The 22,763-nt window shown below is 36.0% G+C and overlaps 1 protein-coding gene across 2 annotated transcripts; it reads right to left on the bottom strand.

Annotated features, from left to right (window-relative positions):
• Positions 1-5,905: 5,905 nt before the first annotated feature.
• LOC148874179 (wall-associated receptor kinase 2-like) lies at positions 5,906-22,164 on the bottom strand. Of its 2 annotated transcripts, none has more exons than XM_088965631.1 (5): positions 21,216-22,164; positions 19,176-19,337; positions 11,397-12,239; positions 10,630-10,800; positions 5,906-7,185 (listed from the first exon to the last, which is right to left on the bottom strand). In XM_088965631.1, the coding sequence occupies exons 1-5, from the start codon at positions 22,114-22,116 to the stop codon at positions 6,038-6,040; spliced, it is 3,225 nt and encodes a 1,074-aa protein (XP_088821757.1). In that variant the 5' UTR covers positions 22,117-22,164; the 3' UTR covers positions 5,906-6,037. The 2 variants fall into 2 exon arrangements, with proteins under 2 accessions (XP_088821757.1, XP_088821756.1); XM_088965630.1 differs by having other exon boundaries at positions 11,397-12,257.
• Positions 22,165-22,763: the final 599 nt, after the last annotated feature.

Genomic DNA, 22,763 nt, shown 5'->3' on the forward strand with positions numbered 1-22,763 from the left:
ATTAGTACTTAATTGGACTCATATCTCTTGTATTTCAGTTCAGGGCATGAAAGAAGGCATCAGGAGCAAAGAAAGGCAAATCGGATGATTTTTCACAATTTCGGCACTATTTGGTAATCTGGGTCTAACTCGCGTATTCGAACTCCGATTGGATTGATTCAAGACCCACTAGAAAGATAAGAGAAAACGATACAACTTTTATGTTTTGGGCTTTTGCAGATTCGGCCTGCATCGAAGTCAAATCTGGGCCCAAAGTCGGGGAAAATTCGTAGGAAGACCCAATCCGTAGCTGAAGCCCAACTTGTAGAAAATCCTAGCTGAAGCCCAATTCGTAGAGGAGGTCTAATAAGAACACAAGAACAAGAAACTGAGAAGAGTCCTCCCAGATCTAAATTCTTGATGTAATCTTAGAGAGATAAAGGGATTGTGTTCATTAGATAAAGAGATAATAGTAGAATTAGGATATGACTTTCTATTCTTGTAAGATCAACTTCAAGAGGAAGTAGGAGACCACCCCCTCCCCTTTAAGCTATATAAAGGAGGGGGCAGACCAGCTTTAGCATCACTCAATCTTGGGGATTGAATCAAGAAGCAAGAAGCAATCAGTCAAGAAAGGATCAAGAATTCAAAAAACTTCAAGAAGAAGGTGGCGGCAAGAAGAGGAGATCTCAGCACCATGGGCGAATCCAAGAGTTCTTTCTCTCTCTTTGTTTGCTTTAATTCTTCTATCATGAACTGATTTGTTTCTTACTAGGGCTGAGGAAAGCCTAATCATGTTAATGAATATATTTTTATTTTTATGATTTATCCAATTTGTGATTTTTATATAGTCTATGAATTATTGTGCTTAATGCAATTAAGAGCTTGACCACCTCTTAATTGATTTGAGTTATGTGAATGAATCGAGAGAGGAATTCACATAATCGACTAAATAATTCATAGTGTGAATTGAATGGTATATATATATATATATATTATATACATGATTCATCTAAATTTAATGGTTATCTTGGACTTAATGCACTCGCATCTTGAGAGCTCTACTCGAGAGATCGAAGGGCTACCTGATGGGCGTAGGTTTAGTATATCTTGAGAGAAAATATTAAATAACATTGGAAAGACCTCAGCTTATGGGAATGACAAATAATCTTGGTTAATTGAACCCATCAATATTCATAACATTGGTTAGATGGACCAAAAGCCCTAGCGATTTCATCCATTGCATATTCGGTTAGTGATCACCTTTGTTTCTATTATCTTTCTCTAGTTTTTATTTTTAGTAGATCTTGCTCAAATCTGAAATTCGATTGTCCAAATAATTAGGGAAGACTGTGGTTCTAATACTTATTTTTTTAAATCCCTATGGGAATGATATTTTTATACTACTTGATAAGTAATGCACTTGCTAGGGTTATATATTTATAGCTATCAAGTTTTTGGCGCCATTGCCGGGGATTTAATCCTAAAATAATATTGGAATTTGTTAACCTTGGTTAATTTGGTTTTTTTTTTTTATTTTTATTTCTGTTTTGTTCCTTATTTTTTATTTTTATTTTATTTTATTTGTTGGAACTCTTGCTGTGTTCAGATTTATTAGTGCATGACACATACTAGAAGAGAAGGACTAGAAAGATTCAATCCTGAAATAGAAAGAGCCCTTCTTTATTTAAAGAGATGCTTAGGGAGTATCCTCACCATGGAATAACAGTTTGATATCAAAATCAGACATTTTATAATGGCATTAGCCCCCCTAATCGATTTATTATTGATGCAGCCGCAGGTGGCACTATCATGAGAAGAACACTAGAGGAAGCCTATGACCTAGTAGAAGAGATGGTGTAAAATAGCTACCAATGGAGTAATGATCGAACCAATCAAAGGGGAGTACACCATATCGATTCCTTTGCTGCTATATTGGCTCAACTTGCTAGTCTGAATAAGAAACTTGATACTCTTAATATTGCAGCAATAAATACATTATCTAGCATCCCATGTGATTTCCGTGGTCAAATACGACATACTAATTCTGATTGTCCATTAGATAGTCATTTTACTTCATATGAGAATGCTAATTTTATCTCTCATGATGGCAGGCCGAATTTCAACTCCTACTCAAACACATACAACCCAGGGTGGAGGGATCATCCAAACTTTTCATGGAACAACAATCAACAAAAGGCACTCATGGGATTCCAACAATAACCACCCCCACAAGAAAAAAAGAGTAATCTGGAAGAAATGATCTCTAAGTTCATTAATGCTATTGAAGCAAGGTTCCAAGAGCATGATAAGAAGTTCTTAAGTCATGAAGCATCAATCAAGAACTTAGAAGTTCAAGTGGGGCAGATTGTAAATCTGTTGTCGAAAAGAAGAGATGGATGATTGCCTAGAAATATAGAGAAGAAACCAAGGGAGCAAGTGAATGCCATTCATGAGACCCAAAATGATGACAAGGAAGTTGAGGCAGTTGATTCTCAAATGGAGATCGAAGGGAGTACACATAAACTGAGTTTAGATGCTATTAAATTTCCTCTCCCTTACCTTGAAAGAGTTTTGAAAGATAACTTGGATGAGGAAGTTAAGGAGGTTCTGAACTATTTGGAGGACGGTCAAGAAGGACAAGGTAATGCTCATTATATTATGTTGCCGATTTCTAATAAGAGACCATTACCCTCTGTTTTGCAGGCCTCTTTTTCATATTTAAACCCACCCACGATGGATGGAAGGGGAGCACACTGAAAGCTAAAACTACGAGAGTTAGAGGATCTAATTCATGATAGGGAAGTTTGTTTTTTTCCTTTTTCTTTTTTACATTTCTAGTTTAGTTTTGCTACCCTTTCTTTGCATTTAACCTCACATTGGGGACAATGTAAGTTTTAAGTGTGGGGGAGGGGATTTAGGATTTAGGTTAGAATTTTTTGATTTAGGTCATTTTTTTATGATTCATACAAAAAAAAAATCAAAACCTCAACTCTTTTGAAATCAATTGAAACAATGTTCTAGGAAAACTCTTGTGAACCTAGTAATGAGTACGATCAATGGATACATGACTTATCTAAAGCCATTTCCAGTTAAACTAGTCCTAAATTCAGGTCTAAGTAAATGGGGTAGTTGTTTTACCATTGCTACAATTGGTAGGATGGAGCATAAAATGCACCTACCAACCAAGTAATTCAATGGTAGGATGAGCATAAAATGCACCTACCAACCAAGCAATTCAATAGTAAGATGAAGCATAAAATGCACCTACTATATAACAAATTTAACAGTAGGATGGAGCATAAAATGCACCTACTGGCCGAGTGATCCAAAAGTGAGACGAAGCATAAAATGCACTCACTCCCGAAAAAAAAAAGGAAAGAGAGAGGTTTTCCCTAATTTACTACCTGATTTGTAGTAGCAAGAATTGGATTGGCTGATAGATGAATTGAGTATAACTTGGTTGTGTTGATTTAATGGTTTGCAATATTTAACCTAGAATATTTGTGAAGAAAGAGGAATGATAGTTGAGTTTAAAAATTGGTAGGAAAGTTAGTTTTTTCTTGCTTTATTTCTTGCTTGAGTTTTGTCTTGCCCGAGGACGGGCAAAGGTTTAAGTGTGGGGGAATTTGATGAGAGTAGAATTTATCACATTTTTATCCCCAAATATTTTGTCTTTCATACCTAATTAGTACTTAATTGGACTCATATCTCTTGTATTTCGGTTCAGGGCATGAAAAAAAGGCATCAGGAGTAAAGAAAGGCAAATCGGATGATTTTTCACAGTTTCGGCACCGTTCAGTAATCTGGGCCTAACTCGCATATCCAAACTCCAATTGGGCTAAAAAGATAAGAGAAAATGCCACAACTTTCATGTTTTGGGCTTTGGCAGATTCGACCTGCATAGAAGTCAAATCCGGGCCCGAAGTCGGGGAAAATGATCCTCTTTCTCCCTTACTTTAATGACTATGTCATCCACATTGCATATGCTACTACTACACCCCAGTCCATGGATGCATGGTTTCCAGACTCTAGAGCTACTCATTACTTAACAACTGACTTCAAGAAGCTTCAGCTTCTTTCTCCATATGAGGGCAATGACAAGGTTTATATTGGCGATGAATCAGGTTTGGATGTTAAAAACTCTGGACACTCCATTATTTCTTCTGATTCTCATCCACTTTATTTGAAGGATGTACTTCATGTTCCAAATATTAAGTTGAATCTTCTGTCTGTCGCCAAATTCTCTGCTAATAATGATTGTTACTTCAATTTTCATCCCTCTGAGTTCTTTGTGAAGGATCGACAAACCAAGAGGCCATTGCTGTAGGGAACAAATAACAATGGATTGTATGAACTCTAGCCCCTTGTTCTACAGCATTGGCATCTCCCCCTACATATGTTGGAGAACGTGCTAGTTTGGATATTTGCACTAGCGCCTTGGGTATCCTTCAGCTTCTATTACTTCTAGAGTAGTTCATGATGATGAACTTTCCATCGTTCCTGGCTCATTATCATTATGTCACTCTTGCCATGTTAGCAAGAGTCATAAGCTTCCATTCCAGCGCGTATTCCATAATAGTTCTTCTCCCTTAGAATTGATTCACTGTGATATTTAGGGTCCCTTGTTCCTTCTGTTGATGGCTTTAATTATTATATTATCTTTGTGGATGATTTTAGTAGATTTGTATGGATTTTTCTAATGGTTAAGAAATATGAGGCGCTCTCTATCTTTATTCAGCTTAAATCAAGAGTTAAAAATCAATTTGATTATAGAATTAAAATTTTACAAATTGATGGAGGAAAGGAGTTTCTCCCATTTGATTCTTACTATACGCAGAAGGGTATTATCTGTCAAATATCATGCCCACACACTCCCCTCAGAATGGGTGGGCTAAGAGATGGCATTGCCAGGTTGTTAAACTTGGCTTAACAATATTGGGTACTACATCTGCACCATAATGTTATTGGTTTTGTGCCTTTTACACTGTGGTTTGCCTTATGAATATTCTGTCCTCTAGTGCTCTAAATTTCAAGATTCTATGGCAACTCTTCTTTGGTTGGGTTCCTTCTTATTTACATCTTTGTATCTTTGGATGTGGATGTTTTCCCTATCTTTGGCCTCATAATGCTCATAAGTTGCAGAATCGTTCCAAGAGTTGTATCTTTTTAGGATACGCAATGAATCACAAAGGATACTACTGTTTGGACAGAGAGACAGGTTGAATATACATATCTCACCATGTGACATTCAATGAGAAATGTTTTCCCTTTACGCATACTGATCTCACTCCCTCTAGTGAGAGTATTTCTCCCAGTTTCTCTTTCGGTTTGCCTCCAATACTTGAGACCACTTCCTCTTCGTTAGCAGTTTCACCTCTAGTACTTACATCACCTGATGCTGTATCCGACTCCTTTTCTGATCAAGCTTCACCTGTTGGGACTCCATTGTGAACTTCTAATCTGCCTTCTAATCGTATGGTAACTAGATCGTAGTGCGGGATTTTCAAACCCAATCCCCAATATGCTCTGCTTGTAAGTTCCTTTGATGAAACTGAACTAACATGTTGTACACAAGCACGACAAGTCATTGCCATGACTAGTTTGCAATGTAAGTTGTGAATAGACTAAATGCACAAAATTAGCAACATGAAATGCAATGATCCTTATCATTCGCTTAATTTTACAACATCAATTCACTAAGCCTGTATCTGCTCATCACACCAACCTCATAGCATGTCTCAGTCACACGTCAGAAACATATCTCGTACTTGTGTGTTGTTATTCATGCAGAGATATTCCCAATACAGTGGGATATGTACTATGAAGTCAGTGTGGAGATGAGCAAATCCCCATTCACACCATGGTACTTTGGTAATTAAAATATATAAGTACTTTAGAAAAGTAGTTAAGCTTACTGATGATATTTCAACAAAAAAAGGAGTACATTAATAATTAAAGAGATCTTATTGTTTTAAACTTAAAAAATAAAAACAAATTATTTACATTGATGTAAGTGTTGGACCTTCTTAAGGTGAGAGTTTCAAAGATAACTATATTACCCAGATGAATCACCTGGATAGTGTCTTAGAGGTACAAGAACGGCACTTGGGGATTCAGATTGTATACTTACACTCTCTTCTTGTTGAACACATGTGTATATCTTTAACCTTTTCAATCCTTCTAGTTCCATTGCAACTTCTTTCATGGTTGGTCTCTCTTCACCCATTATGTTAAGGCATCTTTTTGCAAGGTCAGCAACTACAAAAATTTGTTCAATTACACACTCATCATCCAATAATTCACTCTCAATGATTTGTAAGAGATGACTCTCATTGATTGCAGAAACAAAATATGCAGCTAGGTTCCTTTCTTCTAGTGATCTTTGAAAAGAAAGTGGTTTTTCTCCTGTTAGAAGCTCCACAAGAACTACTCCAAAGCTATAAACATCACTCTTCTCTGTTAATTGACTGCTATGGAAATATTCTGGATCTAAATACCCCATGGTCCCTCGAACTAGTGTGGTTATCTGAGTTTGATCCATAGGAAGTAACCTTGAAAGTCCAAAATCAGAAACTTTTACTGTAAAATTATCATCTAACAATATATTTGTGGACTTGATATCTCTATGAATGATTGGTATTGAAGCTGCAGCATGTAGATAAGCAATTGCATCGGCAGTTTCTGTTGCAATCCTTAACCTATCTTCCCAAGAAAGCAAGGAAATGCTACTCTTTCTTTGAATGTGGTGGAATAAGGTTCCATTGCAGACATATTCATAAACTAGTAAAGGAACTTCAGTCTCTAAACAACATCCCAAGAGCTTCACTACATTTCGGTGATTAATTTGAGAAAGAATAATGACCTCATTTATAAATTGCTCAATTTGGCCATCATCGACTACTTTGGACTTTTTAATGGCAACAACTCGCTGATCAGGTAGAATGCCCTTATATACGGTACCTTGACCACCTCGACCTAAGATGAAATCCTCATTAAATCTATTAGTTGCCAACTCTAAATCTTCAATTGTGAAAATCTTTAAAAACTCATAACCACCTTCATGTAATGATATTCGTTGTTGCAAAAGAAACCCTCCATTTTGTTGAAAGAATTTCTCTTTTAGCCTTATGAGCTTGCGTTTTTTCATAATGTAGTGTAACCATGAACCACTAATGAGTAGAAGTAAGATTCCAAAACCTATACCTGCAAAATATTTAATGATTAGTTAGTAGAGTATAAGAGTAGGGGAGAAATGTATCATATAACATAGTCATGAGAGGGATCATTTCCTTTTTGCCTAATATGCTTGTGAGGATTCTTTTCTTAAGAGGATATTTTATTATTTTTTGAAATATAAGGTGTTTATTAAAGAAAAGAGTAGAGTACACAAGAAGTATATGCTGTTGAAGACAAAAAACAAAAAACATGTTCTGAAAAAGCCTAACGCGGGATAGAAACCTGGAACCAAACAATTGTAGGAAACTAAAGCAACAAGACCAAACAAGAAGTACTAGAAAGCCACACCCACTCCTGCTGACACAGCGTGGAAGCAATGGAAATCGGAGCTGGCTATGCAAGCACCGGGCGATCACTAGCTTCTAGTGGAGAACACTGAATTCTCTAGGAGAGAGAAAAGATGGCGAAAACTCAAAGAAGAGAACTAGAAGAAACTATGAAAATCTGAAGTATGAATTGATTAATAATTCTGAGAAATAACAGTATTTATAATACATTGAGAAATTATAAAATAATTAGGAAAGAACATGAATCTTGATCTTGATCCTCTTGAGTTGTCTTGCTAAGGTCGAACCCTCTTGGAATTCTTGGGCTTGATCTTCTACCGTCCGATCTCCTTGGTAGTCCTCTATGCTTAAATCTAGGGAGTCTTTGGAAATCTTGATGATGCTTGGAGTCTTGCTAAGCTTGATAGTCTTGGGAGTTTTGAGTTTTTCTTTCTTATCTTTCTTGGACTAATCTTGATAATCTTGGGTTCTTGGCTCTTTCTCTATCTTGACTTCTTGCCTTATCCTTATCCTAGAGTTGCCGCCCCTAGGGGTGAGATGGGCTTTATTGTGATGGGCCTCCATCACCTGCCAAAAAATCCTAGAAGAAACAACTTATCTAAATACCAAAACATTAGGACCAAATGTCTAGCTTAAAACTTAGAATATTTTTATTTTAGGTTTTTTGAAAGATAAGGTGTTTATTAAATTATAGTTTTTTTACCATGATTTGTGACACTAATGCATGTAGGATCAAAACTATTAAAAAACTATTAGTGCATGATAATATCTAATCTGACTAAGGCCTCGTTCGCTTTTTCAGTAAGTTACTTACCCATGTTCTTTTATTTCCCATGTAAATAAGGAAATGACCATTTTAACCATAAAAATCTATTATTAAAAGGGGCATTTTTGTCTCATTTAAGTGTTGCCAACTTCCCCCTAGGTGGGAAAGTTGCCAACACTTGGATGAGACAAAAATGCTCATTTTGATAATGTAATTTTAATGGCTAAAATGGTCATTATTTTATTTACCTAAAAAATAAAAGCACATGGGTAAGTTACCTGGATAAATGTTTTTCAAAAAACACTTAACCGAATAAGTTCATTTACCCAGTTAAATAACTTACCCAAAAGGGAACAGACTAAATGTGAAGTACAACTTACATCCATTGAAAGGCCTTTGCTAGAACAGTATACTAATGCAGGCTTAAAGCGGTAAATCATGGCCTTACATTTATTGTTGTGACCTCATCAAAACATCACTTCATCTAATTTAAGATGTGACATATTAAAAGACTTTGATTATGTCATTTCAACACGGTGCTAGACACTGTTATAGCATAGTGGTTTGTTCTAAAGATAGTTAAATTTTTGGAATATGTTTGTGTCATGAAAAGGAAAAACTATTTTTGATATCATCTATTATTATATTCATATTAAATTTTCATATTTTATGGATGCTGCGTCACAAGCAGGGTGTTTGTGTTCTAAGTGATGGTCTTAAACTAAGCTTACATGACAATTGGTATAATATTATGGTGGAATGTGTAACAAACCTTTGGTGCACTTAATCATGATGGTGTGGCTCTTTTGGTGTTTTTGATCTGAAATCTCAGCTTAGGATTTCTTTCCACCACATTTATAGAGAAGCAAATCAGTTAGTGGACTCCCTTATTAATGGAGGCATTGATAATGGATCCTTACATACTCATTTTCATATTAGTGATCTCCTGGAGAGGATTTGAAATTTGGTCATTCAGGATTGAAATCATTTGTCAGATGCAAGAATTAGATTATTATTTTAGTTTTGGGTTTATTTTTTCCTGACTTGTATGGGACTGGGTAGAGAGTGTGAGGAAGAGTTTTTTATTCTCTGGCATAGGGGCAATGTAGGCTATGTCCTCTCCTATATCTTTTTATTATCCTTCTGATAGTGGTTAATAAAATTTAAGATGGTCATCCCTCCACCTGGAGTAAAATTTGGGGGAAAAACCTTTTTGATATACATGATATCATACACACATTAATTAAATAAAATTCAATCATCATTCATAAATTTCATCTTGGATAGTATAATGATATAGTGCAAGGAGTAATAGAGGAGGCAACAATCAAAGTGGTTAATGGCACGATTAGGGTGGGGGGGGGGGGCGGTGCTTGAACGGGAAGTTTCATTTTACAGAATTCAGATCTGCACCCTACAACGTCCCACAGTATATCCTCGCCGTGTATTAGAAACATCTCCTGATGATGTAATCATCGCAGATCTGAACTCCATTTTACATTGTCCGATAAGCAAATCCAGATTATTAGGAGATTCAAGATTGGGTGAATGAGGTTTGGAGTTGCCAATCGAAGCCAGCAGTTCAATGTAATCCATTATTCCACCTTAGCAGATGTCCTCTCTCTTTATAGAGATGGTTCCCACCTGTTAAAAAGTTTGTCTTTAATGGTTACCGGAAATGGTGGAACTAGAAACTGAAAATAGGTGTTCTTCCCCCAAGCATGACTGAAATGGGCCTTGTGGGAAGAACACCTACTGCACAATGGTCCACCTGTTAAAAAGTTTGTTTTCTATACAAGGGATGACTGAAATGTTAGTCCATCTAAGGAGGGCTTTTGCTCATTAGAAACTGAAAATCAATTTTAAAATTATGATTCATTCGAAAGGGATCTGTATGAATGCATGTATAGAAATTACATGCAGCAGTACATGGGGTTGAGGTAGAGCCAGTCCCTATCGGGCAACTGGTGAACACAAAAGTGCAAGTTTGTAAGTAGATGGGCCTACTTTTTTGCTTTTTTTTTTTTTGGAATATGGAGCAGTAAACTAAAACTAATTAATAGATAAAGGTTGTCTGAGGATTCATAGTATGGTTTAGAAGAAGAGTAAAGGATTCATAATATGCTTATTTTGTGTATGTTTTGTTGGTGGTTAGGGTTTGTTGGCCTAATTTTTGCTGGGCTGCTTCTTTTTGTGCTTCCAGCCTTTTCTTTTAATAAAATGTTTATTTTATAAATAATTAAAAAATATAGTAGCTAGCACACAACACTCCTAACAACAAAACATAATGCACGTATTTAAAATACCTGGATGATAACACCATTAACAAGATTGGCCGATATTAATAAAGAAGATTACCTAGAGTGACCTTCATCACAGGAAAGCCTTTACTCTTCCAAGTGCAGCCTTGACCATCTTTTCTACCATCACCATAGCTATTCTTTGGACAAGAGCAGTAGTAAGATCCTATTGTATTTGTACAAATGCCTACACAAGGATTATTCCTTTGATCCTCACACTCATTTACATCTGCAGAAGCAAAATACAAAGCATTAGCCACTCCAAACACTTGGCATGTAGCCTAAACCACCCAAAGGTCTCCCATTGGCATTGCCTAATACCCCTAAAGGACCCAAGTGTTGCTCTCCCTTTATAGGGTCCATTTGGTTCGCAGTCTATTCCTATAGTCTGTTTGGTTTAGACACGAATCGGAGTGGAAATTGGAATAAGCTGGATTCTCAAGGAAGGGGGAGGGAATGACCACTCACCATTCCCTCAAATGGGGAATGCCATTCCATCAGGAAGGGGAATAGAATTCTAATTCCGCTCAACCAAACAGTTGGAATGGCCAATTCTCATAAACCGAATGGTCCTATAGTTTTTTTGGTAAAATAAACTGCCCTATAATGCTTTACTAACAGAACTTGTTAAATTAAGAAAAACACTCTATAAGCTTTAATGGCTAATCTCACTACAATATCAGGTAGCGCAAGTTGGACCAGAGGATTTATTAATACACGTTCATACTGGTCCCATGATTCTTCTACTTGGAAGAGTCCTAATATTTTCCTAGGTCTGGCTGCATTTTCATAAGCAGAAAAGGATTCTAAGAAGTGAACTCATACCTTGGCATCCATTGGGGAGATAAGGATTCCCGTGGTAACCTTTTATACAATGACAAAGATATCCAGGGCCATTAGTGGAGTTTGTGCAGTAGGTGTTCTTCCCACAAGCATAATCAGCCATTCTTTGTGCTTCCCCGCAAGTCTTGTTTCGAATTGCCCAGTCAAGTACTACTGGAGTTAGGGAACCTATGTTTATAACATATTCCACATTGTTTTTCAAATTCCACAGATATGAAGCATTAGAACTGAACCACTCTAGGTCGGACAGAAAAGCTAAGCCACATCTGTTAATCTTGGAGGAGTCTGTGTAGGTGCTTCTGTTGTCATACATCCGGAGTTGTATAACAAATGCATTAATACCCTTTGGCACTGCAGTCTGGCAGCATCCAATGCCATCACAAGGTAGCTCCATCGATTCTATAGCATAAGGACAAGATGTAATGCATCCAATATGGAAACTGTCATCATAATCAGTCAAGACCGCCAGCATGTTACAACCCACAACAGTAAATTTGTTCAGGGTGTTGGAGAATCTGTATACATCTGGCAAGTTGATGAATGTGTTGTACATTCCAGTGCTGCTGTTGTCTCCTAAGTAACAGTAGACAGCGGCCCAAGTGTAGAACATCCTCAGTTGGCCTTGTAGTGATATGTGGGTAATGAACGTCTCGCTATAACTCAAATAATCATCATCATAGACCAGCAGTCGGGGTGGATCAGATGCAGTGTCGCAGAACAACTTAAATTCATCATCTCTGTAGCAGGTTGGATCGTCTCCGTCGAGGCCAAATGGGTATGGGATGTCAACGTTCCCGCATTTGTTTTGACAGCCGGGCTTTGTCTCTGGTGATGTCGATTGAGCTGTTGCCATCATTTCATCACCATGGAGTAACTTTGTAGCTTATAAAAGGAGGTAAAACAAGACAAGACATTCCAAGGCATTTTGATGTTTTTTCCTTTTCAATTCTTCCCAGCTGTTAATGGGATCTTTTATATTATAGGTGAGAAACACTATAAGTTCTGTTTAGTATTTGCTATGGCCTTTTATCTATCAAAGAATATTAGGGTCTGCTTGGTTTACAGTCGAAATGGAAATCTAAATCAGAATCAAAGAATATTAGGGTCTTTTGGAACTGAACATGCTTGGTTTAGACATCGGAATAGCTGAAATTAATTTATTCTCATTCCCGGTGGGGAGTGGCCATTCCCTGAAGTGGGGGAATGCCATAACACCAGGAACGGGATTCTGATTCTTCCCTGCCCAACCAAATGGTTAGAATATGATTCTGAATCTACACCCCTATTTTTGTGAATCAAATGTATCCCTTGTAAAGAAAAGGTTTCAAAGAAAATATAAAGCATAATATAACCAAAGTAAAAACCAAAGATAATGGGAAAATTTCGGATTGGTATTCTGTACTTTGGGTTTAGTGCCACTTTGGTCTTTGAACTTTAAAATACAATATGATAATTCAGCACCTTGAACTTTCAAAACGTGTCAATCCAATACTTTCCGTTAATCAGCGGTTAAGTGGCATTTGAAAAGTCACAGATGCCCTTTTAATGTTATCTAATTCTCTTTATCAACCATCCAAATGTTAACAAAAAATGAACAGTTTCAAATCTTTGCCTTTTTTGTTCAAGAGTTCCTGGTGATCTTGATTTCTTTTTATATATAGAAAAAGCAAGGATTTGTGACAGTTCATTTTTGTCAATATTTAGATGGTTGATAAAGAGAACTAGATGACACTCGAAGGGTATTTTTGTCTTTTCAAATGCCACTTAATGACTGGTTAATGAATTGATTAACAACAAGTACTAGACTGACATATTTTGAAAGTTCAATACTGAATTATCCCATTTTAAAATCAAGAAACCAAAGTGGCACTAGGCCCAAAATACAGGATAATAATCGGGAATTTTTCCTATAATAATATGACATAACTAATAAAACAACTCAAATTCTCTCGAAAAGTAATCATGCTTCTATTGGATGCCCCTGTGTGGAACTTTCATGATGAATACTTAATCAATAAAAATTCAACTACCTAATTATCTAATTCATTACTGAGCTAGAGCTAGTAATCAAGATAAGATGGCTCTCACTGCTTGTAAAAATCCTACTTGGACTCCGTCCCCTCTGGATATCTGCCCTCTACTGGCTAGGAAGACAAACTTGGTGTACTTGTAACAATCAAAGTACCTCGTTTGGCTTCACAAAAATGTTTGCATTGTTTGATTTTGTTGAGATGAGCAAGATAATCGAAACCGGATTCAGTCAGTGCAAAGCCCGTTCAAACACCCATTATAGTCTTGCATTGAGAATATCTCCCCATAAAATAAAGTATAGAAGTATAGAAATATTTCCGATGCAAGGCTTTAAAGGTTGTTTGAACGAGGCCTTGCACTGACTGAAGCCGATCTTAAGATAATCCAATGGTAACACATGCGTCACTTATGTATTGGCTCTATGGTTTTGAAAAGCAGATCGGAAGTGGAACTTCTTTGACCACCGATTCTTATGTCAAATGGTTCAATTGTCCGGTCTGAAACCCAGTCAGGCAGTTTTGGGGTCCAAAGATGGACCCAGAACCATGATTGAATCCTGGTTCAACCAGTCTAACCATCCAGTCCTATTCGGTTTTCAAAACCAAGATTGGCTCAAAGTAGGGATTATCATTTTTGACCCTGCCTGAGCAATCATTTTTATTCTAGGTCCAGCCGGGACTACACATGCACTAGACACACACATGAAGTGGGCTGTGCCTAGGCCAGCCAAACCCTAGGGCCTCTGAGCCTGGCCTGGCCCAGAAATTGTATGTATATGATAAAGAAGGAAGTCTAGAAATTTTTTTTTCCGTTCTTTTGGATTTTTCAAAATTTTAAATCCACATTATTTTGACTCTAATCAAATTTGCTTAGCTATATCATGTCTCATGCCCACATCCATGGACTCTCCTAAATCGGAGTTCACATCTCCACCCCACAACGCCCCATAGCACATCCCCACCGTGTATTGGAAATACCTCTCAATGATGACATCATCGATTCTGATATAATCATCAAGAAATATTCCCAATACACGGCGGGGATGTGCTGTGGGGCATTGTGGGACGGCCCCTTGTGGGGTGGAGATGTGATGTCCCTAAATCGTGTTAAACTAAAAAACCAGGTTGATTTACATTCTTTTCTTTTCGGACTCTTCTTTTCATTATTCTCACGATCATAATTCACCTCATCTTTCTCTGTTTTGGATGAAAATAAGGGCTTGAAGGTCCAAATTGCATCAGCGGAAAACTGCGGAATAGGTAAATTCCCCTTCCACAACTCCTTTCTCAGTTCTTTACCCATTTTTCTCTCTTTTATGCTCTATTCTAAACCTGTTATTAATCACTTTGATTTGGACGAAAAGCAGGAGCTGAAAAGCGAGGGTGGAAAGACACCATTGATTTCTTTCTCTCACTTATTCTCTCTCCTGGATTGTTTTGAAAGGTATGTGCTCCGACCATCTATGTTATGTTCCTTAAAAAAATTCATCCCTAAAAGCTAGCTGTTAGAGAGAAGGAACCCAGACACATATACATCCTACAACAGTATGCCATACTATCGATGTGAGACTAATAGATCGTAACATTCCACCATGCTCCGCAGCCCTAACGCTCACCCAAGTTGGCTTTGCCCTAGTCCACCTAATCCCGGCCAAACATTGCAATACCGACGTCACCACCTGTACCGCACGATTGCAACTGAGAGGCATAATGTGGGCTCTGATACCATCTATTATGTGTCTTAGGAGAATTCACCCCTAAAAACTAGCTGTTAGAGGGAGGGAGCCCGAACACATATACACCCCACAACAGCATCCCCTACTATTGATGTTGGACCAATAGCTATTTTGTTTTTTTTATCAATTTAGGAACATAGATTCTGTTTGAAAACATTTAGAACGAAACAAAGGAATTTGAAACAAAAATAAAGAATTTATTGGCTGAATCTAGCTTTTCTTGGATAGTTTTGATGCAAAGATTGGATGACGACATCCTTGCTTCGGTTTGGATGCCTAAATAAGTGAAAAAAAGGCTATTTGGCTATCGTGGTCGCTGTATTGAGTGACCAATGTAGCTCGACCCGGGTCAAGAAATGAGATTTATTGGTCGGGCTTTCACATCTGACCAAGATCCGATTTGAATCCGCTTTGGCATAGATCGGTCCGGATCATCTTCTTGATCTGGTCGATCCAGACCCAATGATTTAATTAATATTATGATTTAAGTATTTAAATTATATTTAAATATAAAATTAAATTGCATTTAATTGTAATTATATTTAAACTACAATAAACAATAATTACATATAAATTATATTTAAATATAATTTAAAATTAAATTATATTTAAATATAATTTAAAATTAAATTATATTTAAACTATAATTGATAAAATTAAAGTTTGTTGAATTTTAAAATATATTTAAATTATGTTTTGAACTGTAGATAGCAGTAATTATATTTAAATTAATTTAAAAATATATTTATATTTTAAATTATAACTAACAGTAATTATATTCTAAATTTAAATATTATCAATGGTTCAATTATAATTTAATTATCAATGAATTATAATTTGAAAATAAATTATAAAATGACAAAATGACATTCAAACTATATTATTTAAAATAAGTTGCCGTTCAAACTATAATTAATAGTAATTACATTTAAATTGTATGTTAAATTTGTATTATATTTAAATATAATTTATGTTTTAAATTAAATTTAAGTTTTAAGTATAATTATATATTTAAAACTAAATTACAAAATTACAAAATAATTATTATTTTGAATAATTTATAGTTTTATTATTTAAAACAAATACCCTTTTAAACTGTAATTAATGGAAATTACATTTAAATTATGTTTAAAACTATAATTAATATAATTAAATTTTAAACTATGATTAACATTAATTATATTTTCAATTTGATTTATATATAAATATAATTTAAGCTGTAAATAGCAGAAAATTTCATTTAATTGCCAAAAATTGCCATAATTTAGTATAAATGGACATAAACTATCCAAGAAAATAATGATAAATAAAGTACCAGTATTTCTTGAAATATGATAATTTTCAGAAATTAATAGAAATAGCATAAAATTACCAATTACCAATAATAAACAAGAATTACCAAAAATTGAACCGTTGATAATATTTACCAAAAATTATTCAAAAAATTACCAAAAATGAATTAACATTATTTCCAACAAATATGATTGATTACCAAAATTCAACATATATAACCATTAACTGTTGGATTATTGTTAAAATATTGTATACTTATTTTATAATAAGAAATTATCAAATAATTACAGAAATTATAATAAAGAATAGGGTAAAATATAAAAATCTCCCCTAAGGTTTTTGGCAATCATAAAAACTTCACCTGAGGCTCTGTTTTAATAAAAAACCTCCCTTATAGTTTTGAAAAAACCTGCACTTACCTCCCTTCTATTATTGTCTCAATTCATTACAAAAAAAAAAAAAAAACATTATTATCTCCATAATACAGACTTTGAAGTTACAAAATTTCCCTTACTACTTCTTAGGGAATCTTTCACTATAATCAAAATGCTAGATTTGCGCTTTTAGACTTCAATCAATCATAATGAGCTTACAAAATGAAATTACTTTACTCTTTTTAATCACCTAAGGATTTTTTTTATTTAAAAATTATAAGATTTTTTGAGAGTATTTTAGTAAATCTCCATTTGAATTGATAGATATAAGGGTAAAATGGATATTTTCAAAACACTAATGCATTAAGCCAATGGCTGGGACAATGATGAAAGGGAGATAACTGCAGAATTTTTTAAAACTATAAGGGAGGTTTTTGTTAAAACAAAATTTTAGGGGAGCTTTTATGATTGTTAGAAACCTCAGGGGAGGTTTTTATATTTCACCCTAAGGAATATGATAATTAATAGAAATAGATAATATGATAACCGAGAATATGATAAATTAATTACCAATATTTTCAGAAACTATGATAGTTTCAAAAAATTAATAGAAATAACAGAAAATTATCAGTAATTACCAAAAAAAATTGTCATAAATGAGTAGAAATGAAAAGAAATTAACCAAGAAAATAAACAAACATAGATTATTAATATTTTTGGAAAATATGATAATTTCAAAAAATTAATAAAAATAGCAAAAAATTACTAATAATTAAATAAAAATGTGATTACTATTATGTATTTCCATTATTTCGCTTTCACTTAACAAAGCCTCTGCATCACATGGGTCCCTGCTAGAATAACATATATAGTATAATTTCATATATCCGATATGAAATAAAGAGTGGTTATCTTGGAATCGTATGCTCTCCTTGTCCCCCTTGGGCCCCCATCACTCTCTTTCACTGTGGAATAACGAGTGGTTCAAGATGTGTAGATGAATCAGAACTTGGGATTATGAGTCCTAGCCTCCTAGGTGGGGAGGAATTGGGTGTAAGATGATCTTCGAGTTGGAATCAGGTATATCCCATGCCAAGCCCTTCTGATAATTCTAGGTATGGATTGTTTGAGGAGAGAGACACTCTGATGCAGCTAAGTCAAGTGATTCCAAGGACTCCTCTTCTTATCAAAGTGACCGATGAGGTCCATACCTATCAGCTTGTTGTGGGTATCCCAAAGATACAGGAAGACTAAATAACTCGGAGATTTCTTTGTTGATGTGTGTTTGGTAAAAGGGAAAAGAGGAACTAAAAGCTCCAGGCAGGGGTGGGGTAGAAGTAGATGGGCCTCGCCTTTGTTTGCTTGTATTTTTTCTATAGATATGTTTGTAATGAGCTTGATTGTAGCGGCCTGTATTTTTGTGATCCTTGGCTTGGTATTTGTCTTTTATAGACCTATGTGGCTGGGTTTTTGTGGTCCATGTGTGGACTGTGTCTTTGTGGGTGTGCTGGGGCAGCCTGGGACCAGGGCCAGGCATGTATTATCAGGCTCCGGGTGCAGGTTGGGCTTGGCCCGGGCAGGGTTCAAGGCTGTTAGTATTCTTTCAAAACCCGGCTGGCCCATGATCATTCCTAGCTCAAAGGTTGAGGCAAAATGACAAAACTTTTATATATGCTGAAGTCTGAATCAATGTATATACATCACCATTACAATATAATATCCTAATTGTTTTTGCAAAACGAGAAGTGTTGTGCATTGTTGAGACATAATTAACTAAATAAAACACCATGGGCTTCAAGGAATCAGGAGTAAAGACAAAAGGTTGTAGATGACTAGATGGTCTGGGTCAATCAGACAGAGCTGCACTAAATTGAACCATGATAAAAAGGGTCTAGGTTAATTTGCATTCTAAGCCCTGCTTATTAATAGGGCAAATTCTGGGTCGGCATTTTGAATCCCAATTATTGTATTGCAAATTCTGGGTCGGCATGTTTTTCAGGGATTGTGTGTATGTAACAATTTGATACCCAAGATGTCTAAAATTGTCATTCTCCAAATCAACAAGGCAAAGGCTTATTAGCAATACAATTGCTGGGCCTTATTATGTGTGACCTGCAAAACTGATAAATAGTAGAGTTGGTTCTGAGTGTATTAAAATGCCTGCAACTTTTTTCCACCTGGCAGTAATAGGTGGGGTTCTCTAGAGAGGATGCTTAGTTGGCAAGATTAGGCTACCTTTAGCTATTTACATTTTGAAGCAAAAGGGGATCCCTTTATTGTGAATCATACCTTGTTAAATAGAAAGAGAGAAGGTGAAGTGATTCATACCTTGGCATCCATCAGGGAGATAAGGATCCCCATGATAACCTTTCATGCAATGGCAAAGATATCCAGGGCCATCTTTGTAATAAGAGCAGTAAGTGTTGTTCCCACATGCATAATTAGTGCTTCCTTTTTCACAGGTCTTGTTTACAATAGACCAGTCAAATGCTACATGCCCACAATAAGATTCTCTTGTAAGGCATTAAAAAAAAAAAAGCTGATAATATCATTATGCAGTATATATTAATGGTAAATTAAGTATGTTTTGGTGAAAAAATAGTTAATGATTAATTAGGTATTTTTTGGTGAAAATTAATGATTAATTAGGCATAGCGCTAGTTGGAGTAAATTGAGGAATTGCACACATGACATGGGTTAACATTTTAGATGGTGAAATGGCATTATCCTACCCATGAGTTTCCAACTGTTTTCCACCCAGACGGTTGCACGGTTCGATCCAAAAACTGACCAATCAACTGGTTCTGTTTTACTCTTGAACCAGGATCTTACCAAAAATTGTTGATTTAATCAACAACCCACCGGTTTCTGTGATTGGACCGTTGATCCATTCAATTTGGATAACAGTTTTTAGCCATTTTTATTTTAATTATTATTTTTTATTTTTTTCAAAATTACAATAAGCCATTCATTCAAGCCAAATGGTCGAACTGTTGACCCAAAAATCTGTATGATGTGTTCGCCCCAGGTGTCCACACTCATTTCAACTCTTAAACTTCACAAAATAAAATGGGGACATGAGGCTATGTTTTCCACTCCTGTCGGATAGTCTCTCTTTCTCTCTTCAGGATTCATTATTTTTTTCTCACTATTTTAAGTCTACCTACCAGTGTGTCCCATCACAGGTATTTTCTCATATACACACCTGTAAGATGCCTTACAGATATTGAATGGAAAGAAAGAGTTGAAGGAAAAAAGTCGTCATCATGTGCATCAGGTGTATGGTAGACAGACAAGTTTTTTATTAAGGATGCAATATTTTTTTTTTGTAAAATAAAATCTTAAAGGAGGAATAAACAAAAACACCTTCACCAGTTTAAAACTACTAACAAAGATCAGTCCAACAAGGTGGACAGGTTTGGGTTGAGGATTTGTTAAAAATTGGAGTTATTGTCTTGAATCCCTTCACTTTTTTATTTCATTTTAAATTAATTAACTATAATTTGTTTATACCTCTCTCCCCTATATGATCCTTTTTTTTTTTTATTTATAATATATATATATCTTCTGTCAAATCAATGTGAATAACAAATAGAAGTGGTAGAATGTACTATTTTTATTTTCTAATGACAAACTAAATTTGACCAACTAATGAACCCTATTAACTATAGGTTTCCTATAAGAAATATACTCTTGGCTATTTCATGTTCATCCACCTCATAGTCCACCAACCGTTGATCTCATCCACCAATGGTTTCACTTTGAGTGAATGGATGGGCCTATATATCTTTTGACTTTTGGCCTGGTTCAAATAATGCAATCGAATAGAAAGACATCTATCATTAATTGTTGGTTTTTCAATGAAAAATGTATGGGAATGTGGGAAATATAAAAAGGTCAGGGCGTCCTTTTGAAAATCAGAAAAGTAGATGGGTGTTTCAGGTAATAATCCTATAGCTTGAATGGCCCCAGCCCTAGGGCGATGCTTTGTATATTGTTGAAACTGAGTACCTCACTTGCACCCTAATTAAGTGGTATTAAAGAAAAATAATAGCACTGAAAAGGTATGATGCCTTAAAAAATTTGATAACCAAGGTTTCTGATTGGTTAAAGTTTGTCAGGTACCGTACCTTTTCAGCTCTAGAAAAGGGGGAAGAGGATATCTGAATTGATATAAGAGAGGGTAGTGAAACCATGAAGAGGAAGAAAAACAGGGAAGAATAAGAGAGAACAAGAGGAAGCTAGCTAGCTAGATAGATAGTTAATAAGGCTCTGTACTGAAATGAATGGATCGATGATTTACCTAATAAGTGGTGAGAACATCAATTCAAACAGTAAAAGAAAATACAGAAGTTAATGAAACCATACTCTGGCATCCTCCGGGAAGATAAGGGTTTCCGTCGTAACCCTCCAAACAATGGCAAAGATATCCAGGGCCATTCGTTGAGTTACTGCAGTAGGTGTTGTTCCCGCAGGCATAATCAGCAGCTGCTCTCTGTGCTTCCTCGCAAGTAGTCTTGTTTCGAATTGCCCAATCAAGTATCAGTGGAGCTTTCACCCTAGTTTTCGTAAGGTAGTCCGAGCTGTCTCTATTGTTCCAGAGGTCGGACACCTGTGAGCCGAGCCAGTCTTGGTCGGACAGAACGGCGTACGAACATCTGCTGATATTCATGGTATATTTTGCGGTACCATAGCTGTCTGTACTTATCCGATAGGAGCTGAGGTCCTTGGGTATGGAGATCTGGCAGCACCCAAGGCCAGAACAAGGTAAACCCGTCACCTTCGCGTCCTGCAAGCATAATGAACTGCAACCAACATACACCTCCACGCCCGGATGGTGATACAAACTGCCATAAATCTCACAGCCGACAGTGACGAAGATATTTCTGGTATAGGAGACTCTGTACGCTTTCTGAAGTTGAAGTATAGAGGGTTGGCTCAGGTTGCTCCCCACCAGACATTGGACGGCTACGTTAATGGAGGTCGTCAGTTGGCCCTGCAGCGATATGTTCAAGACGGGAAGCTGGCGGTCGTAGGTCTGCAGAAATGGGGTGTCGGTGGAGGTAGTGTTGCAGATCAACCTGAAATCCGCATCCATGAAACAGTCTGGATCATCTCCGATGCCAAAAGGGTATGGGATGCTGAGGTTCCCGCATTGGAACTGGCAGCCAGGCTTCGTCTGGGATAACGTCGGCACAGCTGCTGCCTTTGTCATTGGCAGAAGCCATGGTATGATTAAGATAAGGCGAAGCAACATGGCCCAGAGCATTCTTGGATGAAAATTGGGGTTCAAGGTGGATTCCTGAACACAACTAGCTTGTTGAATTAGGCACTCCACCCAAAAACATTAATTTAAAATAATAAGTAAAACTAGCTTGTTGAATTAATCATGTCAATATATATAAAAAAATATTCTAAACTACTATACTACAGTACATACAGTTCAATGGGCTGGAAATAAAGTGGACTAGGCAATCCATCAGGCATCAGCAGTGGGATAGTCAATCTATGGATGGCAATTTTCCCCGGTATCCATGGGGATTCGCTCCGAATGGGGTAGGGATGGAAATGATTTTCTTCCTGTAGGGATATGAATGGGGAAATTTTCATCTCCGTTAGTAGGGACAGGTGGAGATGAAGAGAGTATTCCCCGCCCCGTAGGGACCCCGATCTCTACCCCGTGGGATCCCCACTAAAATATATGTATATATGTATGTATACGTTGTATAAGTATATATGTACACATAATCTATATATTAATATTTTTAAAAATATGGTTGAATATGTTTGAATCTTTTCTAGGATTGTAAATTTTAATTATTTTGTTTTCATTTTTTTAAATACAATGAAAAACAAAAACAAAAACAAAAATAAAAAAACAAAATGATTAACATTATAAAAAAATCACGGAGAATG

Source organism: Nelumbo lutea, chromosome 1 (assembly GCF_056320005.1).
Source record: "Nelumbo lutea isolate HS-2025 chromosome 1, American lotus-T2T, whole genome shotgun sequence".
Taxonomy (NCBI): domain Eukaryota; kingdom Viridiplantae; phylum Streptophyta; class Magnoliopsida; order Proteales; family Nelumbonaceae; genus Nelumbo; species Nelumbo lutea.

Bases quoted from the DNA above. Each gene is read 5' to 3' on its own strand.
- LOC148874179 (XM_088965630.1), bottom strand. From the start codon at position 22,116: ATGCTCTGGGCCATGTTGCTTCGCCTTATCTTAATCATACCATGGCTT. The intron at 19,338-21,215 runs GTATGGTTTCAT...GTGGGCATGTAG, and splicing joins TCTTCCCGGAGGATGCCAGA to CATTTGACTGGTCTATTGTA. The intron at 12,258-19,175 runs GTATGAATCACT...TGATGGCAACAG, and splicing joins TCTCCCTGATGGATGCCAAG to CTCAATCGACATCACCAGAG.